Below are 18,549 nucleotides of genomic sequence, written 5' to 3'. Positions count from 1 at the left end.
CATAGACTATAAGAGCAGGGAGGTTATGCTTAAATTGTATAATACACTGGTTAGGCCACAGCTGGAGTACAGCGTGCAGTTCTGGTCGCCGTATTATAGGAAGGACGTGATTGCACTAGAGAGGGTGCAGAGGAGATTTACTAGGTTGCTGCTTGGAATGGAGAATCTTAGTTATGAGGACAGATTGGATAGGCTGGGTTTGTTCGCATTGGAACAGAGGAGGTTTGGAGGAGACCTCATCGAAGTGTACAAAATATTGAGGGGCCTGGACAAAGTGGGTCTATTTCCTTTGGTGGAGGGGGCTATTATGAGGGGGCATAGTTTTAAGGTGGCTGGTGGAAGGTTTAGAGGGAGGGGGGGCTTGTTTACACAGAGGGTTGTGGGGATCTGAAACTCACTGCCTGGAAGAGTGGTGGATGCAGAAACCCTCACCACTTTTAAGAGATGGGCACTTAAAGTACTGTAAGCTGCAGGGTTACGGACCTAGAGCTGGTAATTGGGATTCGACTGGATGACCTTTTGTTGGTCAGCGCAGATATAATGGTAAGTACTGCAGGGAATAGAATACGGCCAGGGTGATCTCCTGGACTAGTTTCAATCACCTGGATGGGTCGGAGAGGAATTTTCCCAGATTTTTCCTCCCTAAATTGTGGCTCTTTGTCGGCCGGTGCGGACACGATGGGCCGAGATGGCCTCCTTCTGCGCTGTAAATTTCTATGTTTCTATGTTATGTTTCTTAAATGATAAGGGATAAGGGATTATGGGGAGCGGGCGGGGAAATGGAGCTGAGTCCATGATCAGATCAGCCATGATCTTATTGAATGGCGGAGCAGGCTCAAGGGCCGTATGGCCTACTCCTGCTCCAATTTCTTATGTTCTTATGTTCTTATGTTTCCTGTACTATCCCCATGTCCCTTGATTCCCTTAATGTCCGAAAATCTATCGATCTCTGTCTTGAATATGACAATGACTGAGCCTCCACAGCTCTCTGGGGTAGAGAATTCCAAAGATTCACCACCCTCTGAGTGAAGACATTTCTCCTCATCTCAGTCCTAAATGGCCGATCCCTTATTCTGACTCCCCAGCCAGGGAAAACATCCTCCCTGCATCTACTCTGTCAAGCCTTTTAAGAATGTTGTATGTTTCAATTAAATCTCCTCCCATTCTTCTAAACTCCAGGGAATATAGGTCTAGTCTACTCAATCTCTCCTCATAGGACAATCCCCCCATCTCAGAAATCAATCTGGTGAACCTTTGTTGCACTCCCGAAGAGTAGTTGTAGTGTCGGGTGCAGTATATATCATGAAATTAGAGATGTATGTAACAAGTGTAAGACAGCAATTCTGGGGCACTTTAGTCTTCATTTCTCTCTCTAAGGCCTTGAAAAAGCAACTATTTTTGAGCACTCTTTTGGGCCTTGCATCAGCCCAGCGAAGTGCATGCTAAGTGCTGAAACTTGGGATGGGCCTTGTGTGGGCGATCATTTGGGCGATCATCTCAGCAATCAAAGTGGAAACTTAGGGGCCTATTTTTCCGGCGATATTTTGAGCCTAGTTTCCACTTTTTGCTCAAAATGGGCGATAGAGGTCCATTTTGGGCCATAGATGTGCCTTAGATGGGTGATGTGAAGTGGAAAGTCTAGCTCCAAGGGTCTAACGAGATTCAGGAACTTAAAAGAAATTAGTAATAGTAAAGAAATTGTACTGGAGAGATTAATAGTATTTAAAGTCGACAAAACCTGATGGCCTACATCCTAGGGTTATAAAAGAGTTAGCTGCAGAGAAAGTGGATGCACTGGTATTAATCTTCCAGAATTCCCTAGATTCTAGAACAGTCCCCAAGGATTAGAAGGCAGCAAATGTAACCCCACTATTCAAGAAAAGAGGGAGAGAGAAAACAGGGAACTGTAGGCTAGTTAGCCTGACATCAATAGTGGGAAAAATGCAACGATCTATTATTAGGGATATGGTAACAGGGCACTTAGAAAATCATAATATGATTGGGCAGAGTCAATATGTATTTATGAAAGAGAAATCAAGTTTGATAAATCTGTTGGAGTTTTTTTGAGGTTGTAACTAGTAGGATAGATAAGGGGGAACCAGTGGGTGTAGTATATTTGGATTTTCCAAAAGCGTTTGATAAGATGCCAAACAAGAGGTTATTAAACAAAAGTAGGGTTCATGGGATTGGGGATAATATACTAGCATAGATTGAGGATTGGTTAATGGACAGAAAACAGAGAGTAGGAATAAATCATTTTTGAGTTGGCAGGCTCTAACTAGTCGGGTGTCGCAGGGATCAGTGCTTGGGCCTCAGTTACTTACAATCTATATTAATGAATTAAATGAAGGGATCGAGTGTAATATATCCAAGTTTGCTGATAATACAAGTTTAGGTGGGACAGTAAGCTGTGAGGAGGACGCAGAGGCTGTGAAGAGATATAGATAGGTTAAGTGCATGGCAAGAACATGGCAGATGGGATATAATGTGGAGAAGTGTAAAGTTATCCACTTCGGTAGGAAAAATAGAAAAGCAGAATATTTGTTAAATGTGGAGAGACTGGGAAATATTGGTGTTCAGATGGACCTGGGTGTCATTGTACACGAATCAGAGAAAGTTAACATGCAGTTACAGAAAGCAATTAGGAAAGCAAATAGTATATTAGCCTTTATTAAAAAGCGATTGGAGTATAAGCGAAAAGAAGTCTTACTACAGTTTTGTGTATAGTTATGGTCTTCTTACCTAAGGAAGGATATACTTAACTTAGAAAGAGTGCAATAAAGGTTCACCAGACTGATTCCTGGGATGGATGGATTGACCTATGAGGAGAGATTGAGGGGACTAGGCCTATATTCCCTAGAGTTTAGAAGAATAAGAGGTGATCTCATTGAAACATACAAAATTCTTAAAGGGCCTGACAGGGTAGATTCTGGGAGGATGTTTTGTCTGGCTGGGGAGTCTACAACCAGGGGTCATAGTCTCAGAATAAGGGGTCGGCCATTGAGGACTGAGATGAGGAGGAATGTCTTCGCTCAGAGGGTGGTTAATCTTTGGAATTCTCTACCCCAGAGAGCTATGGAGGCGGGGTCATTGAATATTTTTAAGGTGGAGATTGACAGATTTTTGAATGATAAGAGAGAAATTTCTTCACTCAGAGGGTGGTGAATCTTTGCAATTCTCTACCTCAGAGGGCTGTGGATGTTCAGTTGTTGAGTATATTCAAAGACAGAGAGCGATAGAGTTTTTTGGATACTAAGGAAATCAAGGGATATGGGGATAGTGCGGGAAGGTGGCGTTGAGGTCGATGATCAGCCATGATCTTATTGAATGGCGGAGCAGGCTCGAGGGGCCGAATGGCCTACTCATGCTCCTATTTCTTATGTTCTGATGGTTTTACTCATTGAGCCACAGCAATAGCATACAATGATAAAATAAATTCACCTTGCGGTTGAAAAGTTAATCTCTTGGGGTGAACGGCGGAACAAATCACAAGGTCCACCCGGAAGGATCACATTATCCTCCCAACAGATTGTCCAAATATGAGTTCAGTGATTGCACTTCCCTACCCAAACTGCCCTAGTACCACCTCCACCTTGCCATGGCAACTGGGGGAGGGCAGTAACTGCGGCCTTGTTGGCATCAAACCACATCCCGAGAAGAAATTAAGAAGAAAAAGGAAACACCCTCTGAGAGAAGACATTCCTCCTCAACTCAGTCCTCAATGGCCGCCCCCTTATTCTCAAATGTGACCCCTAGTTCTAGACGCCCCAGCCAGGGGAAACATCCTCCCAGCAAAATTAAAATGAAGGGCTGGTACTGCCATTTACATGAAAATTGAAACCACTTTTTACCTTGGTGCAGTTGACTATAATATTGCAAATACTTTAATTGCAGGCCCAACTAACTCTCAGCCAAACATTCGTACCTTTATCCAATTCCCTTCTGAAAGCTACTATTGAAGCTGCTTCCACCAGCACACTCCCGATCATAACAACTCGCTGCTTTCTCCTTATTCCCTCCTAGGTGCTTTGTCAATAATCCTAAATCTGGGTCCCCTGGTTACCCTCCTGCCAGTGGAAACAAATTCTCCCCATCTACTTTTATCAAAACCCTTCATAATTTTGAACACTTTTATTAAATCTCTCCTTAACCTTCTCTGCTCGATGGAGAACAATCCCAGCTTCTCCAGTCCCTCTCTAAACCCTCACCCCTGGTACCATTCTGGTAAATCTCCTCTCCAAGGCCTTGGCATCTTCTTAAAGAGTGGTGCCCAGAATTGGACACAATGGGCCCAAGTTTCGGGTGGAGTTGCTCCTAGTTTTTTGGAGCAACTAGTTTAGTTTGGAGTATGTTAGAAATTGCAATTCTCGGATATTAGTTTGCTCCAGTTCTAGTGAGTTAGTTTAGGTTGGCTTTAGGTAAGGTACTTTTTTTTCAAAAGGGTGTGTGTCCAGCCACTCAGGCCTGTTTTACAAGTTTCGGCAGTGAAAACTTACTACAAACTAACTTAGGATGGAGTAAGTGTCCACTTTTGTAAGTTCTGAAAAACCTTACCTCGAGTTAAGTTTAGTGCAGGCACAGCCAGAGACAGCAAATGTGAAGCATTAAACACAAAGGACACATCAACATCACAACAGGGGGGGTGGGGGAAGGGAAGTTAGAGGATTTTCCATAAACACCTTCACAACAACATTAAAGAAGCAAAGTACATTTAAAGCACTAAGCACTAAACAAAGCAGTACATTTAAAGCACCAAGCACTAAACGAAGCACAAAAAGTAATAAGCAATTAATTAATAAAAAATAGAAGGAACCCTGCACCTAAAGCACCAAGGCCAAAGTAATAAGCAATCAAGCAATAAAAAATAGAAGTCCTACCTTTATGTGAAGGGAAGGTGTCTCTGTCAGTGTCTCTCTCTGTAGTGTCTCTCTCTCTCTGTATCTGACGGTGAGGGGTGGAGTGTCTGTGTGTGTGTGGGGGAGGGGGTGTGTGGGGGGGGTGTGTGTTGGGGCGGGGGGGGAGGCTGGAAGGAAGCATCCCTGCTCTCTCCTCTGGCCCTTCGATCATTTAGAGTGCCCCCCAACCCACGCTCCAACATCCCTTGCCACGCTCCCCCCTCCATCCCTTGCCACGCTCCCCCCTCCATCCCTTCCCACGCTCCCCCTCCATCCCTTGCCACGCTCCCTCCTCCATCCCTTGCCACGCTCCCCTCTCCATCCCTTCCCACGCTCCCCCTCCATCCCTTCCCACGCTCCCCCGCCATCCCTTCTCACGCTCCCCCTCCATCCCTTGCCACGCTCCCCCTCCATCCCTTGCCACGCTCCCTCCTCCATCCCTTGCCACGCTCCCCCTCCATCCCTTCTCACGCTCCCCCTCCATCCCTTGCCACGCTCCCCCTCCATCCCTTGCCACGCTCCCTCCTCCATCCCTTGCCACGCTCCCCCTCCATCCCTTCTCACGCTCCCCCTCCATCCCTTGCCACGCTCCCCCCTCCATCCCTTGCCACGCTCCCTCCTCCATCCCTTGCCACGCTCCCCCCTCCATCCCTTCCCACGCTCCCCCTCCATCCCTGTTGCCACGTTCTCACCCTGCTACCCACGCTCCCTCCACTTCCCCCAGTACCCCGCCCCCCCCCCGGTACCCACGCTCCCCCGAGCCATTACGCAGGCGCGCATGCTCCAACGCGCCTGCGCAACGCTGCCGGCACTGACAAGGCGGCATGATCCCTAGCCCCGCCCCCCTGCAGGCTGCGATCGGCTTGCTCCGCCCCAGGGAGACTACGCTGCACCACGCCACGGTCCAGGAGGACCAGAGAATTGCTGCAGTATACTCCGCCGCACCTTCGAGCCCAGGCAGGTCACGTAAGTCTCGGAGGTGCGCCGTTTTCACCAGATGCCGAAACTTGGGCCCAATATTCCAGCGGAGGTTAACCAGTGATCTATAAAGGTTTAGCATAACTCCCTTGCTTTTGTACTCTGTTTATATGTATAAAGCCATATGCCTTTTTCACAGTGCAACGCTATCAAAAATAATTTCATATGGGCCTGTTATCCCAGGATCCCGCACAGCTGTGTGGGTCCTCGGCTGAGGAAACCAACAGTTGTCGGGAAACCGCAGTCAATGACCCACCCCGCTCCCCCACAGTTTTCCAGTAAGCCTCCCATTGCATGTGAGGCAATGAGGAGGCCATGGGGGTGTGGGGCCCAGAATATTTTACCCTGGTTTTCTAAAATTTGCTTTTAAATCACTTTTATTAGGTACATGATGGTGCAACATGTCATCAGAAAAAAAAAAGCTCAAAAGCATCAGGCACAGCGGACTCTAGATTTCAGAATTGATTTAGACCTACCCACTGTTTTCAAAAGACAGCTTTAGCACGCTCCAGATTGCGAGTACAATGATTGGTGCACCTATTGAAGATAGAGAAGCAAATCGGTTAAGGAAATTTTTATTTAAACACATTAAGGCAACACTTATTTAACTCTATGCTATAATTACATTCGATTATACATGAAAACTTCACCTCTATTATTTGACTACACTATTAATGTCAACATTTACCATTGAAAATCGGCATGTAATCAGTTATAATAGGACTTTCCTATGTTAACAGTCTGTGTTGATGTAGCCCTAATGCCCTGCAAATACCCTTGTACCCAGATCAGTTTGTCTCCCTTTGCTTCCGGTTGGGAGGGAGGGGCTTATTTTCAACTTCCCAGCCAGTGGTTGGCAGTTGAAATCAGTACGTGGGGGAGGGTAAGGAGGGAGGGCAGGAGCGAGGGAGGGTAAGGAGGGAGGGGGGAGGGTAAGGAGGGAGGGGGAAAGGGTAAGGAGGGAGGGCGGGAGAGGCGGGGGCTGAGAGGGGCCACCTCGGCCGTCCCGATGATGCCCGAGGCCAATCTGATTACATTATCAGGCCCCGGTTGAACATCGTGCCTGCCTCTATTGCGATTGTGTTGTCAAGCCCCGAGAACAAGGCTCACATCTCCATGGATATTAAGGCAATCAAGGGATTGTGCGGATAGTGCAGGAAAGTGGAGTTGAGGTTGAAGATCAGCCATGATATTGAATGGCGGAACAGGCACAAGGGGCCCAATGGCCGACTCTTGCTCCTAATTGTTATGTTCTTATCACTCCGTCTCAAGACTGTGTGAGCGGAAATTTCCAGGGTACAGGTTGGACCTCCCTTATCTGGCACCCCCGCTAGTCCGGCATGATTCCGGTGTCCGGGGGCACATGCGCACAACAAGGCCGACCTCCACCTTGACTGTGGGGCCGCTCAGACACTCGGCCCGCTGGGGCCACTCCGACACTCAGCCCGCTGGGGCCGCTCAGACACTCAGCCCGCTGGGGCCACTCCGACACTCAGCCCGCTGGGGCCACTCCGACACTCAGCCCGCTGGGGCCACTCCGACACTCAGCCCGCTGGGGCCGCTCAGACACTCAGCCCGCTGGGGCCACTCCGACACTCAGCCCGCTGGGGCCACTCCGACACTCAGCCCGCTGGGGCCACTCCGACACTCAGCCCGCTGGGGCCGCTCAGACACTCGGCCCGCTGGGGCCACTCCGACACTCAGCCCGCTGGGGCCGCTCAGACACTCAGCCCGCTGGGGCCGCTCAGACACTCAGCCCGCTGGGGCCACTCCGACACTCGCTAGGGCCACTCCGACACTCAGCCCGCTGGGGCCACTCCGACACTCGCTGTGACCACTCCGACACTCGGCCGCTGGGGCCACTCCGACACTCACTGGGGCAACTCCAACACTCGCTGAGGCCACTCCGACACTCGCTGGGGCCACTCTGACACTCAGCTCGCTGGGGCAACTCCAACACTCGCTGGGGCCACTCCGACGCTCGCTGGGGCCACTCCGACGCTCGCTGGGGCCGCTCCGACGCTCGCTGGGGCCACTCCGACACTCAGCCGCTGGGGCCACTCCGACAATAGCTGGGGCCACTCCGACACTCGCTGGGGCCACTCCGACACTCGTTGGGGCCACTCCGACACTCGCTGGGGCCGCTCAGACACTCAGCCGCTGGGGCCACTCCGACACTCGCTGGGGCCACTCCGACACTCGGCCGCTGGGGCAACTCCGACACTCGCTGAGGCCACTCCGACACTCACTGGGGCCACTCCGACACTCGCTGGGGCCACTCCGACACTCGCTGGGGCCACTCCGACACTCGCTGGGGCAACTCCAACACTCGCTGAGGCCACTCCGACGCTCGCTGGGGCCACTCCGACACTCGCTGGGGCCACTCCGACACTCGCTGGGGCCACTCCGACACTCGCTGGGGCAACTCCAACACTCGCTGAGGCCACTCCGACACTCACTGGGGCCACTCCGACACTCGCTGGGGCCACTCCGACACTCGCTGGGGCAGCTCCGACACTCGCTGGGGCCACTCCGACACTCGCTGGGGCAACTCCAACACTCGCTGAGGCCACTCCGACACTCGCTGGGGCCACTCTGACACTCGCTGAGGCCACTCCGACACTCGCTGGGGCCACTCCGACACTCGCTGAGGCCACTCCGACACTCGCTGGGGCCACTCTGACACTCGCTGAGGCCACTCCGACACTCGCTGGGGCCACTCCGACACTCGCTGGGGCCACTCCGACACTCGCTGGGGCCACTCCGACACTCGCTGGGACCGCTCCGACACTCGCTGGGGCCACTCCGACACTCGCTGGGGCCACTCCGACACTCGCTGGGGCCACTCCGACACTCGGCCGCTGGGGCCACTCCGACACTCGCTGGGACCGCTCCGACATTCGCTGGGGCCACTCCGACACTCGCTGGGGCAGCTCCGACACTCGACCGCTGGGGCCGCTCCGACACTCGACCGCTGGGGCCACTCCGATACTCACTGGGGCCGCTCCGACACTCGCTGGGGCCACTCCGACACTCACTGGGGCCGCTCCGACACTCGCTGGGGCCACTCCGATACTCACTGGGGCCGCTCCGACACTCGCTGGGGCCACTCCGACACTCGCTGGGGCCACTCCGACACTCGCTGGGGCCGCTCCGACACTCGGCCGCTGGGGCCACTCCGACACTCGGCCGCTGGGGCCACTCCGACACTCGCTGGGGCCACTCCGACACTCGCTGGGGCCGCTCCGACACTCACTGGGGCCACTCCGACACTCACTGGGGCCGCTCCGACACTCGGCCGCTGGGACCACTCCGACACTCACTGGGGCAGCTCCGACACTCACTGGGACCGCTCCGACATTCGCTGGGACCACTCCGACACTCACTGGGGCAGCTCCGACACTCACTGGGACCGCTCCGACATTCGCTGGGACCGCTCCGACACTCACTGGAGCCGCTCCGACACTCGACCGCTGGGGCCGCTCCGACACTCACTGGGACCGCTCCGACACTCGCTGGGACCGCTCCGACACTCGACCGCTGGGGCCGCTCCGACACTCGCTGGGACCGCTCCGACACTCGCTGGGACCGCTCCGACATTCGCTGGGACCGCTCCGACACTCACTGGAGCCGCTCCGACACTCGACCGCTGGGGCCGCTCCGACACTCACTGGGGCCGCTCCGACACTCGCTGGGGCAGCTCCGACACTCGCTGGGGCCGCTCCGACACTCGCTGGGACCGCTCCGACACTCACTGGGGCCGCTCCGACACTCGCTGGGACCGCTCCGACACTCACTGGGGCCACTCCGACACTCACTGGGACCGCTCCGACACTCACTGGGGCCGCTCCGACACTCGCTGGGGCCACTCCGACACTCACTGGGGCCGCTCCGACACTCACTGGGGCCGCTCCGACACTCGCTGGGGCCACTCCGACACTCACTGGGGCCACTCCGACACTCACTGGGACCGCTCCGACACTCACTGGGGCCGCTCCGACACTCGCTGGGGCCACTCCGACACTCACTGGGGCCGCTCCGACACTCGCTGGGGCCACTCCGACACTCACTGGGGCCACTCCGACACTCACTGGGGCCGCTCCGACACTCGCTGGGACCGCTCCGACACTCGCTGGGGCCACTCCGACACTCTCTGGGACCGCTCCGACACTCACTGGGGCCGCTCCGACACTCGCTGGGGCCACTCCGACACTCACTGGGGCAGCTCCGACACTCACTGGGGCCGCTCCGACACTCGACCGCTGGGGCCACTCCGACACTCGCTGGGGCCACTCCGACACTCGCTGGGGCCACTCCGACACTCGCTGGGACCGCTCCGACACTCGGCCGCTGGGGCCACTCCGACACTCGCTGGGGCCACTCCGACACTCGCTGGGGCCACTCCGACACTCGCTGGGACCGCTCCGACACTCGGCCGCTGGGGCCACTCTGACACTCGGCCGCTGGGGCCGCTCCGACACTCGGCCGCTGGGGCCGCTCCGACACTCACTGGGGCCGCTCCGACACTCACTGGGGCCGCTCCGACACTCACTGGGGCCACTCCGACACTCGCTGGGGCCACTCCGACACTCACTGGGGCCGCTCCGACACTCGGCCGCTGGGGCCACTCCGACACTCACTGGGGCCGCTCCGACACTCACTGGGGCCGCTCCGACACTCACTGGGGCCGCTCCGACACTCACTGGGGCCGCTCCGACACTCACTGGGGCCGCTCCGACACTCACTGGGACCACTTCGATACTCACTGGGGCCACTCTGACACTCACTGGGGCCACTTCGATACTCACTGGGGCAGCTCCGACACTCACTGGGACCGCTCCGACACTCGACCGCTGGGACCACTTCGATACTCACTGGGGCCGCTCCGACACTCACTGGGACCACTTCGATACTCACTGGGGCCACTCTGACACTCACTGGGGCCACTTCGATACTCACTGGGGCCGCGCCGACATTTCAGGCCTGCCCGGGGCGCCGACCTCCTCCCACCCCCCCCACCCCACCGCCCCCCGCCCCCTCCCCCAACCCGACCTCAGGGCACTGATCTCCCCTCATCCAGCAAAATCCCTTAATCGGCACAGGCCAGGTACCGAGGGTGCCTGATAAGGGAGGTTCAATCTGTATTTGCTTTCCCTTACTGGGCCTGGAGTTTCCTTTGGATTTTTGCCTCTCCCAGAAGATGAGATGACTGCGGCTGTGGGGTTCCTGTGTGAAGACGGGTGGAGGAAGTGTCTTGTTATGATGCTCTTGCCATCGTGAGTGTGGGACAGGCGTGATGGACCAGCTGGTCTCTGCCGGCCCATCATTTTCCAGACGATTTTAATGTGCGTAGACACCAGCGAACCAAAAAACAAAAGGTCATTTATATACAGTAAGAAAATATAAACAAAAATCAGGAATGCGGCAAAATACTGACATTGCCAAACACACTCCTGGGATCAACTATGTATGTACAGCATGATATGACATGATGATCAGGGAGCGATTGCAAAAACAGGATTAGGCAAATCAGTCCCTTGAGCCTGTTCTGCTATTCAATTAGATCATGGCTGATGTGTGTCGTAACTATTTACCCGCCCAACAAAAATCGATCAATCTCAGTTTTGAAATGTTCAATTGACCCCCAGTCTCAACAGCTTTCCAGATTCCCACCACCCTTTGTGTGAAGAAGTGCTTCCCGGCATCACCCCTGAATGGCCTAGCTCTAATTTTAAGGTTTTGCCGTCTTGTTCTGGACTCCCCGACCAGAGGAAACAGTTTCTCTCTATCTACCCGAGCAACTCCTTTAATCATCTTAATCATCATCATCGGCAATCCCTCAAAATCGAGGAAGACTTGCTTCCACTCTTAGCATGGGTTCTTAAGTGGCTGTACAGTCCAATACGAGAACCACAGTCTCTGTCACAGGTGGGACAGATAGTCGTTGAGGGAAGGGGTGGGCAGGGAGCCTGGTTTGCCGCACGCTCCTTCCGCTGCCTGCGCTTGATTTCTGCATGCTCTCGGCGACGAGACTCGAGGTGCTCAGCGCCCTCCCGGATGCACTTCCTCCACTTAGGGCGGTCTATGGCCAGGGACTGCCAGGTGTCAGTGGGGATGTCGCACTTTATCACGGAGGCTTTGAGGGTGTCCTTGTAACGTTTCCTCTGCCCGCCTTTGGCTTGTTTGCCGTGGACGAGTTCCGAGTAGAGCGCTTGCTTTGGGAGTCTCGTATCTGGCATGCAAAATATGTGGCCCGCCCAGCGGAGCTGATCAAGTGTGGTCAGTGCTTCAATGCAGGGGATGTTGGCCTGGATGAGGACGCTAGTGTTTGTGCGTCTGTCCTCCCAGGGGATTGTAGGATCTTGCAGAGATAACGCTGGTGGTATTTCTCCAGCGACATGAGGTATCTACGGTACATGGTCCACGTCTCTGAGCCATACAGGAGGGCGAGTATTACTACAGCCCTGTAGACCATGAGCTTGGTGACAGTTTTGAGGGCCTGGTCTTCAAACACTCTTTTCCTCAGGCGACCGAAGGCTGCACTGGCGCACTGGAGGCGGTGTTGGATCTCGTCGTCAATGCCTGCTCTTGTTGATAGGAGGCTCCAGAGTTAAGGGAAGTGGTCCACGTTGTCCAGAGCCACGCCGTGGATCTTGATGTCTGGGGGGCAGTGCTGTGCAGCGAGGACAGGCTGGTGGAGGACCTTTGTCTTACTGATGTTTAGCGTAAGGCCCATGCTTTCATACGCCTCGGTAAATATGTCGACTATGTCATCTTAAACACCTCAATTAGATCACCCCTTAATCTTCTACACTCAAGGGAATACAAGCCTCGTCTAATTAGCCTGTCCTAATAATTTAACCCTTTTATCATTCTGAAATACCGTACAAGGCGGTAATCTCACCTCAGGACCTGGGATTGACCCCGAGAATGAAGTGAGACAAGTATGTACACAACCAGTACTTGAGCCTCGGGCTAAGATCACAGCATTGGAATGAACGCCCCCTCCCCGGCATTTCTATAAGTATATAGTCAACTTCAACGTCCCCATTTTGTCCAATTTCCGATTTCCCATGCACGATGAGGCAGTCTGCTCTGTCTCAAAGTGCGCAGATCGTAGGGACGAGGTTACATAGTCAGCCCAAGCCGCAGATTGAGTGAGCATTAAAATTGAATTAGTGGAATCTGATATGATCAGTGTATTGATTATAATTAGGGCAGTGATCTTTAAACAGAAAGCAAAGAAAGACTTTCATTTCTATAGCAGCGCCTTTCACGACCCCAGGACCTCTGCAAGTGCTTTACAGCCAATGAGGTACTTTAGAAGTGTAGTCACAGTTGTGATATGGGAATCATAGAAGCTTACAGCACCGAAGGAGGCCGTTTAGCCCAAACTGTCTGCACCGGTTCTTTGTAAGAGATGTCCAATTAGTTCCACTCCCCCGCTCTTTCCCCATAGCCCTGCCAACTGTTTTCCTTTTAAAGTATATGTTAGGTATGTAAACATTGTAACTGTAAGACTTGCCACCAGAGGGCGGAACTGTTGGAGGCCCAAGGGTCACCTGCACACCTCATGCAAGGGAGTATAAAAGGTCGTCTGCCATGCTGCTTAGGCACTCTGGAGTTGTATTTAAAAGAGACTAAGGTCACATCAGTTTTAGCTCACAGTACTCAGTCTTGTGGAGTTCTTCCACACTTAACAATGCATATCCAATTCCCCTTTGAAAGTTCCTACTGAATTTGCTCGCACTGCCCCTTCAGGCAACAATTCCCAGATCATCATAACTCGCTGAGTGAAAAAACATCATTCTCATCTCCCACTTGGCTTCTTTGGGCAATTATATTTCAACAATGCAATGTTCTCTCCCCCGACAGCCCGCTGCCTTAGTTTCAGGGAAAACGTTCTGGGACACAGTGACAATTGGAGCCGATCTGAATGATCATAAAATCGCTCTCCCCACCTCGCCCCCACCCCCTCACCCCACCTCGCCCCCCCTCACCCCACATACCCCCCACAGCCTCCCCCCCTCACCCCGCACCCTGCACCCCCCCACCCCCCCCAGCCTCCCCCCATCCCCCCAGCCTTCCCCCCGCACGCCCCACCCCCAGCCTCCCCCCCCACACCCCTAACCCCTCCCAGCCTCCCCCCATCCCCCCCAGCCTCCCCTCACGCATGCCCCACCCCCCCACCCATCACCCAGCCTCCCCCCACACCCCCAGCCTCCCCCCTGCACCCCCTAGCCCCACCAGCCTCCCTCCCCCCACCCCGCATTCGTAAAATCGGCAATGCAGCGAGCTACCCACGATCGGCCCATGACCCCACCCAGCTCTTGATGCAGGAAACAAGAAGGAGATACCAACCCCAACCAATAACGCAGTACCACCAGAAGTACTTTCTGTTTGATACAAACGTTAGGCTGAGCAGCGTTTGAAGGTACAGCCCTTCCACTAGAAGCCATGAGCAATTGGCCAGGACGCAGTAGTGAAGGAATACGGTGACAGCTTTACAAGTCACCTGTAAAAACAAAAAGAAAGATATTGAGTTACATAGTGGGGTGGGGGAGCAATTTCTATTCCCCGCCGCGATTTAACTCCACAATGTGCGACTCTCGGTCCTGACAGATTCCCGGCCCACAAGTCAGCCCGATTGACGGGTTTGGCCTCCAGTCGGGCGGGAAACACTCTGGAGGTCCGATCCCAAAGGTGGATTTGATTCCCAACCCCGGAGGGGTACGATCCCGGGGGGGAGTGTTTCTATTGGGGGGGGGGTGAGGTCTGATGGTGGGAGGGTTTGGGGGGCCGGGACGAACCAGTCCTGGCCCACAAGGAGTGGCACCCGAGGCTGACCTCGCCTTCACTGTAGTTGGCGCGTTTCCCGAGGCCCGGGAAATCTGCCAGCCACAGTACAGTACCGAGGCTTCCCATCTCATTGACATATTTTAAAAGCCAACCCGCCTCCTGGGAGCAGGTGGCCTGACAGGCCCCTGTGCCGCCTCAGTAAAACCTGGAAGTTGGCATGTTGGAGTCACCTTCCTGCCAGTTTTAGCTGCCACCTGCACCCACTTCCCATGTTAAAATTCCCGCCATGGGTCACGATTTCACCTCCTGAGGCGGGAGCGAGGCAGGCAATATCCATAGCGAGGTCCCAACTCGCTGCCGGCTCCATCCCGCTCTGTAGAAGTGATTTTACGATGATTGGGCTTATGTTGAGGAAAGGATGTGGATCCAGTGACCTCAGTTGATGAGACGTCATCAGCCGGATTCCTTAAAGGGACTATGCCCACAATGATTTTGACCGTTCTTCTGTCACTGTTATGCAGCATTGAGGTGCTGCAAACACTGACAAGCCACTGCACAGCGATGCATGGCTGCATGCAGGGAGGTCCTCTTCCCTTCCAATGGGCAGAGGAGACCTCCCCAGGAGATCAACACAGCCTGGTTGCACATTGCACAGGAGGGCACAAGCAGAGCTGTCGTCAGGAGGAGCTGGCTGCAATGGCACAAACCTTTCAATTATCTCAGTAGATCACGAAATGTTACTGCAAAGCCACACTCAACCTCATCCTGCTGTGCCTCTCATCACATTCCCATCACTCTGCCTTCCCTACCCTACCCCTGCACATCTTTACTCACACCAACTGACCCTGCACCTCCATCCATCCCTCCATCTCTATCTACATTATCACTTCCCTATCTCACTAGCCACCCCTCACACTCACCCTCATCCTAGTGGGATCATAGCAACTAACAACACACAATGGTCGGGACTTGGGTGTTTTAGCCAATGTTCATGTAAAGTTTCTGTTAATAAATGTCAAACATTGAAATCTTTATTTTCAACACTTTGCTTTCTTGGACAGATTTGTGTGCACGTTTGGACGTGGGTTAGTGAGTTGCAGTGAATGGTGAGACAGAACGGTACTCCCTGCAATGCTGATGAGTGTGAAAGGAATGGCTTGGGTATTGTAGGGATGCTTTATGGTGTTGGTGTGGGGTGGTGCCAACCTGGCGCATCATGTGGCAGCCAGAGTGTACAGCGTCAAGTGAAGTAAATCTGGCCATGGTGAGGCCATCCCTGGCCTCCCGGGCAGCAATGTGGTCGGGTACTGAAGCCCTGTGTCCTGTGCAGCATCAGGTGATTGCGGAGAAGGTCTGTGCTGTTGTTGGTACTGCTGGTGTGCCTGGTGATGCTGGTGTTGGGGTTGATTGTGCTGGGATTTTGAGGACCAAAGTGAGATTTTTTTCAAGGGCACCGATGCTGATGAAATAGATGGCAGGTGAGGTTGAGGCGACAGAAGCGACCTGTCAGTGGTGAGAGAGGTTGTCCCAAGGAAGTGACAGTGGATAGAGAGTTTACTTCCAACCTGCATAAAGTTCAAAAGTGTATTCCAAATCCTCAAGGCTCCAGCTTCTGAGATTGCAAAGTGAACAGCTGTGAAATGGGAGCTTTTATACCCCATTTACAGCTGTCAGCTATTCGGAAAAATGGATACTGATTGAACACCCGACCTAGTAACCTGACATGCTACCTGAGCACTGTGAACCTTGTGAAAAAGCTGGAAAATGGTATGTATAGCTCAAAATGGTGTTTAGTTGCCTTTTAATTGTCTTAATAACCTAAACTGCGTCCCCCGTTGCTTGGTGTCGGGCCTGTTCAGCGCTGACAGATCCAGCACATGAGAGACTAGCGTGGAGTTGGGTTGACAGCAGGATCCGGATCTACAATCATTTCCAAATTTCACAGCTGACCCGCCTCCGATCCCATCTCCTCAGCACCGGCAAAACTCCGACCATAGAGTCAGAAACATATAAAATAGGTGCAGGAGCAGGCCATTCGGCCCTTCGAGCCTGCACCACCATTCAATATGATCATGGTTGATCATGCAACTTCAGTACCCCATTCCTGCTTTCTCTCCATACCCCCTTGATCCCTTTAGCCGTAAGGACCACATCTAACTCCCTTTTGAATATATCTAATGAACTGGCCCCAACAACTTACTGTGGTAGAGAATTCCACATGCCCACAACTCTCTGAATGAAGAAGTTTCTCCTCATCTCGGTCCTAAATGGCTTACCCCTTATCCTTAGACTGTGACCTCTGGTTCTGGACTTCCCCAACATCGGGAACATTCTTCCTGCATCTAACCTGTCCAACCCCATCAGAATTTTATATGTTTCTATGAGATCCCCTCTCATTCTTCTAAATTCCATTGAATACAAGCCTAGTCGATCCAGTCTTTCTTCATATGCCATTCGGCCCAACTGATCTATTCCAGTGTTTATGCTCCACACGAGCTTCCTCCCACCCCTCTCATCTCACAATATCAGCATATCCTTCTATTCCTTTCTCCCTCATGTATATATATCTATGGTATTTGCCTCAACCACTTCTTGTGATAGAGTGTTCCACATTTTTTCTACTCTTTGGGTAAAGAGGTTTCTCCTAAATTCTCTAGTGGATTTATTAGTGACTATCTTATCCTTATGACCTCGAGAAAAGAAGCGGAGAAGGTCTCCATCAATCCCTCCTACATTCCGTTAATCATGTGCAAGTTCAGCGTACCAGACAGGGACCTCTTTATAGCCCACTCCCAATCATTCACAGTCCGGTTAAATAGAATTCAATCTTTTTCTGACAACTTGAGTGAAGCAATGTAATAAAAACTTCCATTTATATAGCACCTTGCATGACCTCAGAACATCCCAAAGCATTTTACAGCTTTTGAAGTGTAGTCACTGTTGTAATGTAGGAAATGTGGCAGCCAATTTGTGCACAGCAAGCTCCCACAAACAGCAATGTGATAATGACCAGATAATCTGTTTTTGTGATGTTGATTGAATATTGGCCAGGACACCGGGGAGAACTACAAGCAAACGAACATACGAACAATGACAAACAGGTAAAGATGATCTGGTCCATCGAGACTGTCCCACACAATTGAGATACCTTGTGTATCACAACATGTACACTCCACCCCACCCATGTGATCTCCTGGGCGCGGCAAAGAACCAGATAAAAAACCCAGGCCAATTTGAGGGGGAAAAAAACTGGGAAATTCCTCTACGACTCATGTAGGCTTTCGAAACTAGTCCAGGAGATGACTCTGGCTATTAAATTCCCTGAAGTACCTACCTTCTGTAAGAGTTAATCTCTGCCACAGCCAGAAACAAATCCAGCTTTTGCTTGAAGGAATTCAGGGAGTCAGCATCCTCCACATGAAACGGCAGCTTGTCCCAAAGGTCTACTATTCTCTGGGAAAAAAACCAGCTTCTTTTCCACCCAATCTCTCCCCACTCACGTCTTTCAATTTGCTTGACCTTGTTCAAATGTATTCAGGTTGCTAAAGACACCAGGTGAAGATGGACAGTTAGCTGCACTTCTTCGCATTGCTTTATTGCTGCAAATTAATCCTCATGGCACGGAAACATTCTTCCTGGCCAGCATTCCCCAATGCTCTGTCTGTCTCTGTGTCTGTATCTCCAGCCCAGCCCCGCTGTTGACATCTAACCTGGATCTATCCTTATATAACTTAAATTTGTACCCCCTGGTCCTGCCTAACTTATTTAGTTGAAATAACCTGTCAGCTGGAACACTGTCTATCCCCTTCATTATCTTATAAACCTCAATCATATCCCCCCCTAAGTCTACGCTGCTCTAAGATAAAGAGTCCCAACT

The 18,549-nt window shown here is 52.7% G+C and overlaps 1 protein-coding gene across 1 annotated transcript in view; it reads right to left on the bottom strand.

The window, feature by feature from the left end:
- LOC139264023 (pituitary adenylate cyclase-activating polypeptide type I receptor-like) overlaps positions 1–18,549 on the bottom strand; it is a 157,638-nt gene that overhangs the window by 29,667 nt on the left and 109,422 nt on the right. The window contains exons 7-8 of the mRNA XM_070880126.1: positions 14,235–14,388; positions 6,350–6,410 (exon numbers count right to left, since the gene is read on the bottom strand). Of these exons, the coding sequence (XP_070736227.1) occupies positions 6,350–6,410; positions 14,235–14,388 (215 nt within the window). The remainder of the gene's footprint in view (positions 1–6,349; positions 6,411–14,234; positions 14,389–18,549) is intronic.

The sequence above is a fragment of the Pristiophorus japonicus genome, chromosome 5 (assembly GCF_044704955.1).
Source record: "Pristiophorus japonicus isolate sPriJap1 chromosome 5, sPriJap1.hap1, whole genome shotgun sequence".
NCBI classification, from domain to species: Eukaryota; Metazoa; Chordata; class Chondrichthyes; family Pristiophoridae; genus Pristiophorus; species Pristiophorus japonicus.
This window is presented reverse-complemented; position numbering and strand designations above follow the sequence as displayed.